This window comes from Notothenia coriiceps, unplaced genomic scaffold (genome assembly GCF_000735185.1).
Source record: "Notothenia coriiceps isolate Sejong01 unplaced genomic scaffold, NC01 NC01_scaffold00023276, whole genome shotgun sequence".
Taxonomy (NCBI): domain Eukaryota; kingdom Metazoa; phylum Chordata; class Actinopteri; order Perciformes; family Nototheniidae; genus Notothenia; species Notothenia coriiceps.
The window spans coordinates 523,384-538,410 of record NW_011355977.1 but is presented as its reverse complement, the minus strand read 5'-3'; the positions used below and the strand labels follow the sequence as shown (position 1 = coordinate 538,410).

Here is a 15,027-nt window from a genome sequence, read left to right as displayed (position 1 = left end):
TCTGCTCAGCTTCTGCTCGCACTAACACCAGTTGTTTGCTAATGACTGGATGTATGTTCCGTGTGTGTGTGTGTGTGTGTGTGTGTGTGTGTGTGTGTGTATGTGTGTGGGAGAGTGTGTGTGTGTGTGTGTGTGTGTGTGTGTGTGTGTGTGTGTGTGCACGCACGCACGCACGCACCACGCACACACACACACACACACACACACACACACACACACACACACACACACACACACACACACACACACACACACACAGCCTCTTGTGTTAGTGAAATAAACAGGTTTTTTTTGGGGGGGGGAGAGTTTGTGTTTGTGGGAGGGGGCTGGGGGGTGACATGGACAGGAATGGACAGTTTAATTAATAACCACCATGCATTTCTCCCTGACCTCAACTGGTCACACATGCTCTCACTGGAGTCCAGACACAAGCAGCGTAATGTTCATTAGCAAACATTGATTGAGCTGTAGCTCTCGGCGTGGAAATCAGAAACAAAGCTGAAAAAGAGGAACATTAGCAGGCAGCAAATCAACATCCAAGGACCAGCGCAAGGTAAGAAATGTGAAATGGAATCTGAACATATTTCAAGTTCACTGGTGAGCAGGTGATTCTTTATGAGTCCGCGACGTGCCATTATGTGTGAGGTTTGGCTGTTTTGTGGGGTTGTTAAGAGGTCCGGGGGTTTCTGAATCACTGTGGGTTGGCCTTGGGTCTCAGGGGAAATTACACTGAGTTAATTAAAAAAATCAGTGGCAGATGAAGTCCATGAAAGTAATGTTTCACATGTAGCGGTCTTGACACCAGAAAGGCCACGGATACTGTACGTTTAAAAACATGTCTGTTATTCAAAAGATACATTCAAGTTACAAATCAGCTTTTACCCTTTGGTTAAATGAGCCTCTATCTCAAAACTGAAGGCTTGGCTGTAATATTTTAGTAATTTATTTTAGAAAGATAAAATAACACAGATCTAGTTATAGCCTACATCATGTCAAACGAGCCCCTGGCAAATGTGTACTTGAATGTGAAATAAAATGACTGCACTGACAGGATGCAGAAAGAAAAGACTGACTGGCTCTCAGGGCGTCCTTATTATGGGTTGACTTTCATCCCCCAACCCCATGTAGGCTACTGAACATCTCATCCCTGTGTGGGAGACAATACTTGTCAGCTGTGGTGATGTAGAGACTTCCAGGCTGATCCTGCAGACCCATAAGAGTGTCAAGAAAATCGTCACCATGGATCACAAATCACACTATTTGTATGCTTGTTACAGAATAAACCAGAGGCTCTGTTCCGCAAAGTCCAAACTCTGCTGGTGCCCAACGACCATCTTGAATGAATGAGTGGGTGGGCCCCGACTTTAATGTGGTGGGACCGCTGCAAATCCCACCCAGCGATGAATTCTCCATCTCAGAGAGCTCTCACCTCTTTGGTAAGTCTATAAAGCAGGACACAGGTCACAGAAAGAATACAGCCACTGTGTTGCTCCAACACCAGCATGCTAACATGCTCACAGTGACAACAACAACAGGTGGATGGTTTACACGTTTTGTTCATTTTGGCCCAAAATACAACTGAAGTCGAGGGTAACTTCTTTTTTTTTTGCAGGTACGTATATGCTCTTAAAGAACTTTTCGACAAATTGAGGATTTAACCCAAACATGAAACAGATAAGAAAAAGTCTAGGGCATCTATAGGCTACTATCAAAAGTTAGTTATCTAGTTCCATTGAAATCTAATATTTGTTCAGATTTCTCACTCAAGACCAAATCGGTGGATCAACTTATTGCATGTCGCCACCTCTCTCCCCCTTTATCACAAAAGCTGTTCTATCAATCAGAGCCCAAAACATTATTCTGACAAAACATTTAAAATAAATGATGATATATAAAAACGTTATATATCCCCTGTGTTAAGCAGGAATACAAACATGCTAAATAGATAACAAATACTGTAGCTTGAAGCTGACCTTATCTGGACAGTTATTATCAAATCAACTCATTGACTCCTTGTTATGATAGGCAGACTGTACAAGACTCAAACTGTGAGTTGTAAAACCATGTAGGCTACTGCACAAGGCTGTCTGAAAACTATTTAGCAAACAAGCATAGCAGTGAAATACAAATAAGGAAAGATAATTAATTAAATCATCTACTGTCACTTTAAGTTGTATACTAAACGCAATCTTGACTAACTACCTAACTGTAAAAAACACAGTAGTGTCTTTTACGTGAAAAGGATTATTAAATTCAAGCAACACCATACAGTAGCAGTACGTCAGTACTGCAACCACAATCTGGAAATTATTTCTGCTGCTTGTAGTGGTGTAAAGAAATGTGACTGTGGTTAATGAGTAGCCGTAGAAACCTTTGCTCCCCTTTAGATTTCTCAAGCAAGCGTCAAGGAGTTCAGTACTCGATCTGCTGTTCACGTATATAAAGGAAGGTTTCCCATCAAAAGGACTACATGAAAGATGGTTGTTGTTGTTAGTTAGAGGCAAAATACGGACTGGTTAACAAAACACAGCTGGACTGTTGGGATCGAGAGTAAAGTCTTGAATTTGGAGAGTTTTGTCGCATGAGATGGCCATGGTCCAGACCAAGTCTTCTAGAGGTCAGTGTTACATACACTTCACAGGTGCTGCATTAGTGTTGAGTGTGTCTGTTCACTTATATGGCAGATTGGATAAAGGGATTTTTCTTGTAGACTACAAAATCACTTTACGGTGGAAAATTGTTAAAATTCAACACATCACCTGGAAATCTGTAATGATAAAATAACACTTTACATCTGCTAATTGTTATTGTATCTGTTTCACAAGTGCGAACCTGTTTGTGGTTCAGGTTTGATGTCACTCTAAAAGACACCGTTTGCTCTGTGCAAGCAAGTTGTTAATCATTTATGAGTTTATAATATGTGTTGTGAGGGTTACCAACTACTGCTGAGCCAGTTCCTATTCCACTGTAACAAGCTTTTGCAGGGAAGCACAATAAAACTGTCTTGGAGTGTTTCCTTATCAAAGTAGGGTTTTTAATGATCTGAGGTATCAAACTGTAGACAGCCCCCTCAGACTAATGCGTGAGTTTATAAAAATTAAAGTGACTTGACATTGACCAAAATGGATTTCCTTCTGTGTGTTTGGCCATTGAGCTGCGGTCTTATTCAAGGAACTTGTCCATATTATTAAAGCTGCACTAATTAATATTTAAATGAGACACACTAGGAATCACTACGTTTAATGTGAAATGTGACACCTCTTTGTATTGGTTTTCTGAATCACAACCTCACTGTATTGGTACACTCTCTTTGCTCTAGTTGCAATATTCCTTGATGCAGCATGCCTAGCACTAAACGGCAGACAAAGTTAGCATCTAGCTGGTGAGCGTATTGGAGCATACTCAGATCTTTCCCTCCGGTGTTGGTGGAGACCAACATCAGTTAAAAGAAAGTTAATATTTGACTTAGATTCATCAGATGGCCATAGATTTCAACAAACTCCTTTTTCAATACCCTGTCCGCTTTGCAACGCGATTAAGCTAGCTTTGCTGCTCGAGGTTGGACTCAGTTGTGGGGAAAAATTGGTATTGGTGACTCTTTCCGATTTTGAATCTCTTTGAAATAATGTTGTCCTAATCTTGGGATTTTAAAAAAAACGTGTCAATGTTCCAGATGAACAACCGTTTGTATTTTAATCGCTTTCTAACATTTAAGATTATTCAATGTTAGGCTAAATGATGTTGTATCAACTTCAAAAAGTTCAGAAAGTTCATTGTTGACCTTGAAATCGGGAGTGTTATCTTATCTCAAGGTCCATTTACAAGCTTTTTCAAGGCTATATCTTATGATCATTGTCAGCAAATTGTGTTTGCTCTGCTGACATTGAGGATTCATTACCTTTGTCATGCTTTTTATGACAAAAAATATATCTCCATTTGATAATGAAGGCCACAATAAACAGGTCAAATCTAAGAAAAAAGCAAGAAGTGGACGTTGAGTGTGTTCATGCTGTTTTTAGTTCGTTTTACAATCCTTCTCCTTTACTCTTAGATATTCTGGCAGATCAAGGAATTCCTTTCCTGCAGGATCCTGACATCTTACCCTTCACCTATCCCAGCACGCAGTATCCCTCCATGGAGCCGACTATGTCTTCCACACCATACTACTCCAGTCAGAACTTCTACCCTCAGTACAACGGAGACGAGTGGTACTCACACGCAGGGATATATGAACTAAGGAAAGGACCCCTGGAGGTCGGCTATGATGCTGAGATGGAGGAGGTGACGGCTGTAGTGCCTGCCATGTGCAAGAGGACACGACACATGTCACAGGCGGGAAGGGTCAAAGGGGAGGAACTGTGTGTGGTGTGTGGAGACAAGGCGTCTGGATACCACTATAACGCTCTAACCTGTGAGGGATGTAAAGGTGAGCCCCCCTCTGTTGTAGCAGATTTCACTGGAAAATGACACATTGCGAATCCATTTAAGATAAAGATTTATATATGAATACAATAGAAAGATAGATAGATAGATAGATAGATAGATAGATAGATAGATAGATAGATAGATAGATAGATAGATAGATAGATAGATGGAAGAAAACATTCTTCATGTAGAGGTTATCCACTTGGTGACCGTGGAGTCGTGGCCTTTAGCTGCTCCTCCCGGTGTATGTGACGCTGCAAATTTGCCATGATTCCAGCCGAACCCCCAGTGAATGGATATGAGTGTAATTCCACACTGAAAGTTTGGACAATGCCAGGAGTGCAGCAGCTGGTCTGTCCTGCCATTTGACTGAGAAGAGGCTCAGGTCTACCCGGTGCTGCTGCCAGATTGGGTTCCCTCTCAGCTTTCTGCTGCACAATGCAGGAGCAACCTGAGCTCCGTTAGGCTAATGCATGCTATTCTGCTAAATGTTCTGTGTCAGAATGTCTAATAACTGTTCCAAAGTTATCCTGTGTGTGTGTGTGTGTGTGCGTGTGTGCGTGTGTGCGTGTGTGCGTGTGTGCGTGTGTGTGTGTGTGTGTGTGTGTCTGGGGCGTTGCCAGCTGGGTTCACCGCATTCTCTCCATAACATTATTAGAACAGTGTGTAAGAATGTAATTAATATTGCCTCATTACGGATCTTTTTGGTTATAGCAGCTGAAATATGCATGAAATAAAGCATGAATTACATTGCTGACAGTGGTAGGCGAAGATCACGTTCATAAGTCTAAAAGTAGAAACCACAAAGGTATTATTTCAGATCTGCTGTAAGCTGGTTGGCTAACATAACCTAGTAATTTCAGATATACTGACGACTGAAATATTTAAAATTATGAAACCGACTCTGCACAGTGATTGTTGGCCAACATTATGATTCGCAAATGTAAACAATCGCTCCGGTCCCAGCTGTGTGCTTCACCTTCCAGTGTCCCCGTTGCCATTTTGTGTATTTCTTGCAGTGTTTTCTCCATTAGCAGTTTCTTGTTTATGCTGCGCTGTTTTGGCACATTTGTGTTTCTATATTTGCATCATTTTTGAAAATGCTGCATGTTTCTCCTAATCCTAATGACATTTTTGTCAACATAGTTGGCGAAATGTAGTTACACAAATGTGTAAAAAGTACAGTTTAAAATGTTGTGGAGCAAAGGTAAAAAGTATGGAAAATATTAGGGACATATGTGATAATTCCTGCTTTTGTCAAACATGTTCAGGTTTCTTCAGACGAAGCATAACCAAGAATGCTGTGTACAAATGCAAGAGTGGCGGGAACTGTGAGATGGACATGTACATGCGCAGGAAATGCCAAGAGTGCCGGCTAAGAAAGTGCAAAGAGATGGGCATGCTGGCTGAATGTGAGTATCGCTGATCATTAAGACACTTCATCATCATGGTGACAGTATGTTAAAAGGATTTTTCTTCAATGCAATTTGGAATGAAACAATTTTAGATTATGTATTATAATACATAAATGTATACACAAACTGTATTGTACCATCCACATGCACACCTTATTTAGTCGAGTCAAGAGAGGCTGTCAAAGGGTGCCCTCATTTTCCATTCTGACATAGCCTGTTGAGTTATACCGGAGGATAGGGTGTCACTTAGCACACAATAGAAAGGTCCAGCTTTTGATGCTGTTACAGGAAAATAAATAGTTAAACAGAAACCTTAAGATCCATTTGGAGAAATGTAAAGTGGATCCTGTTATTAAAAAGTATTTGCTGTGGCATTTTGCATCTTGAAACCTTTTGGGGGAATGTAGTCTCCTCTATTTTCAGAAGCTATTACAGAGCATACCTAACGTGTAGACAGAAATTGTAGACGTGAATGTATACTTTCAAAATCTTCGGAGGATGATTAGTTATTGTGTCGAAAAAGAGCTGGGGGTCAAAAGAGCAGGTAGATAGACAAGACTCCTGTTACTCATAAATAGTGCACGTTGTGATTAATACTGCAAGGCGGCAGGCATTAATGATTTGCTGGAGCAATAAGAGCTCAACGCACTTCTAAGACTTTTTTGGTCATAGTGTAAATGACAGATGCTAATTTACTGGAGGGATTTGTGTCACTTCTCACGTTTCAAGTATTATTTAAAGAGGAAAATCATTTATAGTTGAACTTGTAGGACCTATAGTTACCTTTGTTCATTAGAATTAGAGCAAGTTGTCATGATAAAGGATAGTTAAGTACAAATATATATTTTCCCTTTGGTGGTTACATTATAATTCAGAAATAGTATGGTGAAGAACAATAAATCACAAGGAACAAAAAGGAAATCACGCAATGATTTAAAAGTAATATGACTTTTGGATCAATAACATACTTGGGTTATACATTGTGGTATTAAGATTAATAAAATGACTCACTTCCCTTCACCATGCAGTTTTGGTACTGATGCTTATTGGACATCGTGATATAAGAAAATGAACATTTACAAATGCTGAGAGCTGTGAGGTATTTAACACACATAGTGAAGCCTTCATCATCGCTAGCAGGCCTACTGACGGAGATCCAGTGTAAGTCTAAAAGGCTGCGAAAGAACACTAAGACCTCCCCGGGACAGTCGACCGGAGACGAGACAGAAGCAGCGGACAACACAGACAACAAACAGGTCACCTCAACCACCAAACTGCCCAAGGTAAACACACCGGCTGCCATGTTGGGAAAAAACTCAGTTTTCTAACATCATTAAGTCTGTTGCTAAATACAAAACAATTTTCACCACAATGATGTTTTCTGTTTTCTGTTCAGGAGAAAGTCGAAATCACCAAAGAGCAGCGGGCACTTATCAAAGCCATCTTAGATGCTTACAACCGACATCAAATTCCTCAAGATGTGACCAAAAAACTGGTATATTAGCATGTATATCAATTCAAATGTCATTAATTACTTGAATATGTGACATTAAAGATTAAAGCAGACATATTATGGTCATTTTCAATACCATATTTAGCACCTGTCTCTTTAAGCCCACTTCATGAAAATGAATCCTATTTGATTAGCTTTTTCAATAAAAAAGCTTTGGGTGGAGATACTCAGATGGGGAGGTGATTTACTTTAATGCGTGTAACATAGCGGCTGGCTGGCTGGCTCACATGTTTTCTGACTGAAACTACCCATAAACTGACTGGCTTCTTATATTTTCCACTATTGTGGGCTGAGAATAGGCTTTTAGATACTCTATGTTTGTGCAACAACACTGAAAAAGTTAGTCTGCCATAACATTTCCCCTTCAAAAGATTTAATAGATGCATTTGTGAAAATTGGCAACAGAGTGCAGCTTATTTGCACAAAGCAATTACAGAAACATGCCACTCTCTGACCATTTGTCTGACATTTATCTACATTTCAGACACTGAAGTTAACATGATGACATGCTTAGGCCTCTGATGACACAATAAGTACTAAACCTAGTTGTTGTAACCTACTGCTGGTGGAGTTAAAGCTACATTGGTTTGTTATCTCTTTGTTGATCTTGTTCAGTGCTGTTTACTCCTGTTGTTTCCCCGCAGCTGCAAGAACAGTACAGTGCAGAGGAAAACTTCCTCCTGTTGACAGAGGTGGCAACAAGTCAAGTTCAAGTACTGGTGGAGTTTACAAAAAATATTCCAGGTATTGTTTCCACATTGAAAATATTATAAAAAATAGTCAATGTATAATATTATGACCATCCGTGATTATCTACCATAATATCAGAATAAGTAGAAAAACACTAAAACACTGATGTAATGAGTGGTTTGATGCCTCTGGCAGGCTTTCTCTCTCTGGATCGTGAGGATCAGATCGCTCTGCTGAAGGGCTCGGCTGTGGAGGCCATGTTCCTTCGCTCAGCTCAGGTTCTCAGCAAAAAGATGCCCAGCGGATACACAGAGGTTTTAGAGGAGAGAATACGCAAGAGTGGTGAGTCAACAAAATGTATACAGAAAATGTAACGCACAACATTTTTTTTCAAAAGTCAGTTGGCGTAACCACACTAATCCTTGTTTTCTCGTAGAAACCATGGTCTTTATCGTAGAAAATATTCAAAATAGTTTTAGAGCTAGAATATCTTTACCCTTTATTTATGACCTTCAAGAGTCTTCAGGCCTTTTATTTGCACATGCAGCATCATGACATTTGTAGTTCCACCTGCAGCCAAGCAGCCAGGTCTAGTCAAATCCTTGTTGAATAATTGATCCGCCTGATCTTTGTGATGCAGCTTGGAGATGTGTGCTGACCTGTTGATCTCTAGCTAAGTGTAGGTTACACATGCACACACACCCTGCCTGGATACAGTTTCACTCAGTTCAGGTATGTGTGCGGGCATGCTGACAGGTAAAGGAAAGCAGTCGAAGAAAACCAAGCTCTTCTCTGGCACTGGATTTCATTTATTTAATATCAAATAGTTTACCAGCGTGGTGGCTTTAGGAAGTCATTTATATGTATGCGAGGTGTCACCATGTCATCCAGGTTGGACAGTTAGACAGACAGTGATGGTGGGAGTGTGTGTGAGTCACTGGGTCCCTCAGCGCAGCTCTGCTGTGAATGTTGGGGAAAAGAGACATTTACACTAAAGGACAGTCTGGGAGAATAAGGAAGCAAAGCTGTCTGAAGAGACTATTGTTCCTTATCAAAACATCAAGAGGGCTATTGTCCACTTCTCTCCCTCGGAGACTCACTGGCATTTCTGAATGCTTGATGATGTGATGAGTAGGAACTGTTGCCAGCGTGCACAAGCAAAGTGAAAGCACACATTTGAAATGATATAGAGAGCAGTTTGTAACTAGAGAATGCAATTCCTGAAGAAATTGCTAGTGGGAATGCTTTATGATGAAAAGCTGACGCTGAACTGCTATGCTGAAATGTAATGTGTAAGAAGAAAGTGAAGAATTTAGATTGAAATTATACATGAACACAGGGGGCTTGAATGTCTGATGAGAGAAGAAAAGAAAGTAAAAAGGCTTGGAAAAGCAGCAGAATATTTGAACTGCCAACTTCTGAACTAACTTGATGGCGAATGATCTGTCGCCATGGCAACGGCATTTGACGACACCCCATAATACGCTTAGATGCGTTGACGGCTGCATCGTTACCAAACCTGTAAAGTTTTGGGCTGTTTGGAGTAGNCGATGCAGCCATCAACGCATCTAAGCGTAGTATGGGGTGTCATCAAATGCCGTTGCCATGGCGACAGCCCACTCGCCATGAAACACGATGTCCCTTTAACTCCTATGAAAATTGTCAAAAAGTGCTATAACTTCACATGTGTGCTAACAGTCCAGCCGTAAAGACGTCTACGGGACCGTTTTCAGATTTCTTCAAATCCGTTGTCATGGCGACAGACCACTCGCCATGAAAAATGATGTTGCTGTAAGTCCAATCGACACATTTCAATCGTCCCCCAATCTTCACCTGTATATCACCGGTCCATGCTTCAACAGCTCTACGCCAAATCTGAGATCTCACCATATGCCGTTTCCATGGAAACGCAGCCCTCGCCATAAAACATGATGTCAATATAATTCCTATGAAAATTTTCAAAAAGTGCTCAAACTTCACATGTGTACTAACAGTCCAGCCATGAAGACATCTACGGGACAGTTTTGAGATTTCTTCAAATGCCGTTGCCATGGCAACACAATGCTCGCCTTGAAACACGCGGTTTTCAAAAAACTTCAGTGAAACTACTCCAACAGCCCAAAACTTTACAGGTTGGTAACGATGCAGCCGTCAACGCATCTAAGCGTAGTTATGGGGTGTCGTCAAATGCCGTTGCCATGGCGACAGATCATTCGCCATCAAGTTAGTTCAGAAGTTGGCAGTTCAAATATTCTGCTGCTTTTCCAAGCCTTTTTACTTTCTTTTCTTCTCTCATCACACATTCAAGCCCCCTGTGTTCATGTATAATTTCAATCTAAATTCTTCACTTTCTTCTTACACATTACATTTCAGCATAGCAGTCCAGCGTCAGCTTTTCATCATAAAGCATTCCCACTAGCAATTTCTTCAGGAATTGCATTCTCTAGTTTAGTTTAATGTTTAATTCCTCAGACCCCTCCCCCGCGGGACCGGGGTGGAACGGTTTTCCGACATTTTCACGTTGTAGGGAAAGTGGAGGCGGATGGACACAACTCAACGCCCAAAAAGGCGTAACTGAAAACCTAGTTTTCGTTATTGGACCGAGTTCGTCCCCGCCGTAACCCACCCGTTGACGGTGTGATTTTTTAATCGGAACGGTGGGGTCAACCATCGAAAAAAACTTTATTTTTCAAACACCCGAGTCTAGCTGTAAATATCTCCTTCTTAGGGATTACAGGCTCACGTTCAACATTACGTCGGTGTTTCTGCAACTGGAACATTTGGGGAGGGCCGGGAACCGCGCTCGCACCTTTTTTACAACTAACCGGCCGCTAAAGTAAACTTTTGCCCTGCCAACGTTTTCTTCTCGAAAGCTGGGTTCATCCTGCTTCCCTCTACTCCATAAACGGTGAGCCAGATGTTTACTGTTCTCTTCTCTGGTGTCTCTTCCTGACAGTTCGAAACCGGACGATGAGCTTTAACTTTAGTTTTTGTTGTGATTTCGAAATCTAGAATTATGCAACACTCCGCAAAACGACTTGTTCTACCATTAGCGGTGTAAAGTTCGATATTAATCCGTACGGTTTGACTACGAGACGAGTAGCCTACTGAGCTACTCGTATTTTTGACAATTCTACTAACGTTGAATGCACACAGTTATATATAAAAAGAAACAACCCCAGAAGGGGTTTTTTTGACAAAATTCAGGACTCCTTTCAAGTTTTATTCTGCCACCACATTTGATGTGACCGGGTCCGGTTTTCTTTCATTGGTGAAACTAAAATTGATCCGGTCATTCCCGTAGGTGACCNCTACACCGTAGTTGTATGATATGTCAATAAACCTTAGAAAATATTGAAATTAGTTAATTAAAGACTGTATATAATGGCTATTTTGCACATCCCTTTCAAGATTTCAATATTTTCTAAGGTTTATTGACATATCATACAACTACGGTGTAGTTATGCAATGAATGAAAAACTTGGGTCACAGGTTCCTCAACAGTGCATTACAAGACATCTATCAATATGTGTGTGTACCTCCACCATTAAACTGTCAAATTCTGCACATTTCTTATTCTATCCACATACATAAGAGTATAATTAATTAGTACTTCATGCCCTCAAGAAGCATTTTGTTTAATTATTTTTGCTTAATTATATGTCATTTTTCAAGCTGCGAGATGTTTTCCTACGTTTGTCATGATAAATTATGTCTCAGGAATGTAGGGTTTGGGAATTATGGCAGTTTTAAAAAAATATATGAATGCGAATTTCAAGCCGTCCTCCACTCTAGCTGTGACATCACGCACTCTAGTTCATGTTAAAATGTGAAGAAAACCTTTAAAACAAGGTCTGAACAATGTTTAATATCTCTAAAAGTAAGAATCAGATTTAAAAGTTGTTTTACACGAATAATGTCAGAAAGATGTGTAACATTTGAAAGTTAGAATGAGGTTTCTGAGTGAAAGTATGAATGAACAGTTAGCAGTTGAAGTCGCATGAAGATTTGTTGAAGTTGAAGATTTCCTCCATTGACTTCAATGTTAAAAAGTTGATGTATTATGGGATGTATCTCTGGAATTATGAAAGTTATGAATGAGAAAAGTAATAGCATTCGATTCCCAACCGAGCTGAACGTTTTGATGTTTGAACGGAGTTTCTGCGATGTTCAATGCGGGAGGAGAAGAGGGCCAAAATAACCCGGCGGAATAATAATAAAAATGTTGTCCGTAGAAGAACAGTTAGTTGGAATGCTGTTAACAGCATTCCCACTAAATTATCATCTGCATTTATTATTGAATCAGTTTTCCAAAGAAGAAGAAAAACAAAGAAATGTGTATTATGTATGCTCCGCAAAACGTTTCCCTGATTAGAAATGAATAAGGTGGATCCTTTTCTACTGCATTAACAGCTGTGTTTGATTTGCACAAAGGACCAGGTTATTCATTTGTAATTGAAAGTACTTTTATCATTCCAAAGTTGCCTCTTTTTCCTCTCTTTGCTTAGTCAAACTGTTAATTTGGATGCAATTCAGATTCCTACGTATATATCGCTCAGTCAGTATATTCCTTAATGTATGCGAGAAAATAACCCTCCCCTAAATTTATGTTACCTTTTTATATTTTCCTTGTGATCATAAAGATAACCATTAATACAGATGAGTGAGGGCTGTTGATTAAATATCCTGTTTCAAAGTGCAGACTGTTATGTCAGACAAGCCTTTTCAACTGTTCTCGCACTACTTCTTGTTTATTCTTCCTACCAGATATATAAAACAGTTGAATGTTTGTTGTCCTGCACCGACTTTTTCACCATCGTTCATCAGATGTGTTCATCACATGTGTTCATCACATGAGCAATGTACAATCTAACATCATCTGCATTCAGTTATAAATGACTTCTTTTTCGAGGGTTACAAATCTGAGAAAGTCAATGTCAAACATCCAAGTTTACATTTTGTTGTCAGAAAGATTTCTGGTAAATATAAATACAAAGATGCTACAGTAGTTTTAAAACTGTTTTTTAAAAGGGCCTATATGTTGATAACCACAACAATTCCACAAAATAGTTCCTTTATTTTTTCCATTGTGTGTGCTGTAACCACTTATCTTTGATCCAGGCTATTGCCATGTTAGTGTATATGTGTTAAGTAGGACTTCAAATGTTTTGGCTCTATGAAACCTAATGTACTTATATGATTCTGTTGTCTTCAAGTTTGTATCTTCTTGGTCGAATGCACTTATTGTAAGTTGCTTTAGACGAAAGCGTCAGCTAAATGCAATGTAATGCAATGTAATGTGTGGAAGCTACAGTAAGTTATTAAACAACATTGTGTTATTGTTAATTCAGGGTTTGTGTTCGACCTTGACATATCTTGGAGATTTTACAAGGTCTTTACGAGGTTTTTTTGATTAGTCAATGCATTTCTTTCTGCAGGTATGTCAGAAGAATTCATGACACCCATGTTCAACTTTTACAAAAGCATCGGAGAACTCCACATGACACAGGACGAACAGGCTCTCCTCACCACGATAACCATCCTGACACCAGGTAAGCCAGTATCCACAACTTTGAATTTCATTTCCTACAGTTTGTGATATTCTGAGAGGCTAATCCTCACCCTCTCCAGACCGGCCTTACGTGAAGAGCCATGAGGCGGTGGAGAGACTCCAGGAGACCATGCTGGACGTGCTGAGGAAGCTGTGTGTCCTGCAGCACCCTCAGGAGCCGCAGTACTTTGCCCGCCTGCTGGGCCGCCTGACGGAGCTGAGAACACTACACCACTACCACGTAGAGATGCTCACCTCCTGGAAGACCAACGACCACAAGTTTACGCCGCTGCTCTGTGAGATCTGGGACGTGCAGTGACAAACCAGGAGAGATGGAGAAGCCTGCAGAGGAATGATAACATGAACATTTCAATTTGCAAGACAAATACAGGGTACAAATACAGCGCATATTTATAGCGGATGATATGAGGATTTTGAATTAAATCCCTGCACCACCTGTTGATGGCTTTAGTCATGAATTGGTGAATGGTTTTCTTTATTCTGCTCATGGCCTGAAACATCTTCGTGTATTTTCACTGTGATTCAGCAAACCCTGACTTTTCAGTGCAAAGAGGAACATGTTAAAAGGTTGTGTACAACAAAACATGTTAAATCCGACTAGTACAAACACTGAAACTTATTCAGAGCAACGATGGTGCTCATAAGGAGTGCTAACTTTAGATTATATTAGCTTGTTTTATATTTGTGAAACTCATAGTTCTTGCTAAATCTACTTGCTGTAAATACTACATGCCAAAGTTGTATGTTCTGCCTCAATAAATAACAAGATTAACAGGAAAAAGGTTTACTTTAGAACATTCTTCAGACCTGTTATTTCACTATTAAGGGGTACAGACATAACAGTTGGTACATCTGAACATGTTGTATTCTTGTCCCCCCTTACTCTTAACTTAATCTAATTTAACTGAGCTAAATCATGCTCAAACTCCTCAAATAATATGGGCAGAATGTGACACCATCAATAGCTGACCATAGACCGATGAAGGTCCCATATATTACCTGCAACAGCTAACAATAAATGACTTATTATGCCAACATTTCAGTGCTTTTAAGAGCTGATATTTTATTTCAGTGGGGTATCAGTAATGCACCTCAAATGCAGGAGCATAACTGTGTTTTTGCACAGATAATTCCTTTTTGATAATTAAAAGATATTTACGATTTGCTGCTGACTCTTATCTAACTTCCTTTTTTGTATACTGCTTTTATTTGCTGTTGTCGATATTCATTGTAGTGTTGTACTGATGCAAGGTGCAGCAGCAACACCATAAGGCATGGAGAGCTAACAGTAGAAAGCAGTACTGTGTACATATTAAAGTGATGAATCATTTACCAGTTTATAGTTTTATATTTTAGTGCAGACATTTCAATTAAACAGACCGGTAATTTGAACAATATGTAAGCAATGATGT

General features: G+C 39.9%; 1 protein-coding gene across 2 annotated transcripts; it reads left to right on the top strand.

The window, feature by feature from the left end:
- Nucleotides 1-2,411: 2,411 nt before the first annotated feature.
- Nucleotides 2,412-14,911, top strand: nr1h4 (nuclear receptor subfamily 1, group H, member 4). Of its 2 annotated transcripts, none has more exons than XM_010781514.1 (9): nt 2,412-2,617; nt 4,052-4,426; nt 5,697-5,837; nt 6,957-7,123; nt 7,237-7,335; nt 7,998-8,097; nt 8,239-8,385; nt 13,482-13,595; nt 13,675-14,911. In XM_010781514.1, exons 1-9 carry the CDS (start codon nt 2,587-2,589, stop codon nt 13,911-13,913), a joined length of 1,413 nt encoding a protein of 470 aa, XP_010779816.1. In that variant the 5' UTR covers nt 2,412-2,586; the 3' UTR covers nt 13,914-14,911. The 2 variants fall into 2 exon arrangements, with proteins under 2 accessions (XP_010779816.1, XP_010779817.1); XM_010781515.1 differs by having other exon boundaries at nt 6,981-7,123; nt 13,675-14,909.
- Nucleotides 14,912-15,027: the final 116 nt, after the last annotated feature.

Coding starts and splice junctions, on each gene's coding strand:
- nr1h4 (XM_010781514.1), top strand. CDS start 2,587: ATGGCCATGGTCCAGACCAAGTCTTCTAGAG. Junction 2,618..4,051: donor CCAGACCAAGTCTTCTAGAG/GTCAGTGTTACA, acceptor CTTTACTCTTAG/ATATTCTGGCAGATCAAGGA. Junction 5,838..6,956: donor GATGGGCATGCTGGCTGAAT/GTGAGTATCGCT, acceptor TAACACACATAG/TGAAGCCTTCATCATCGCTA.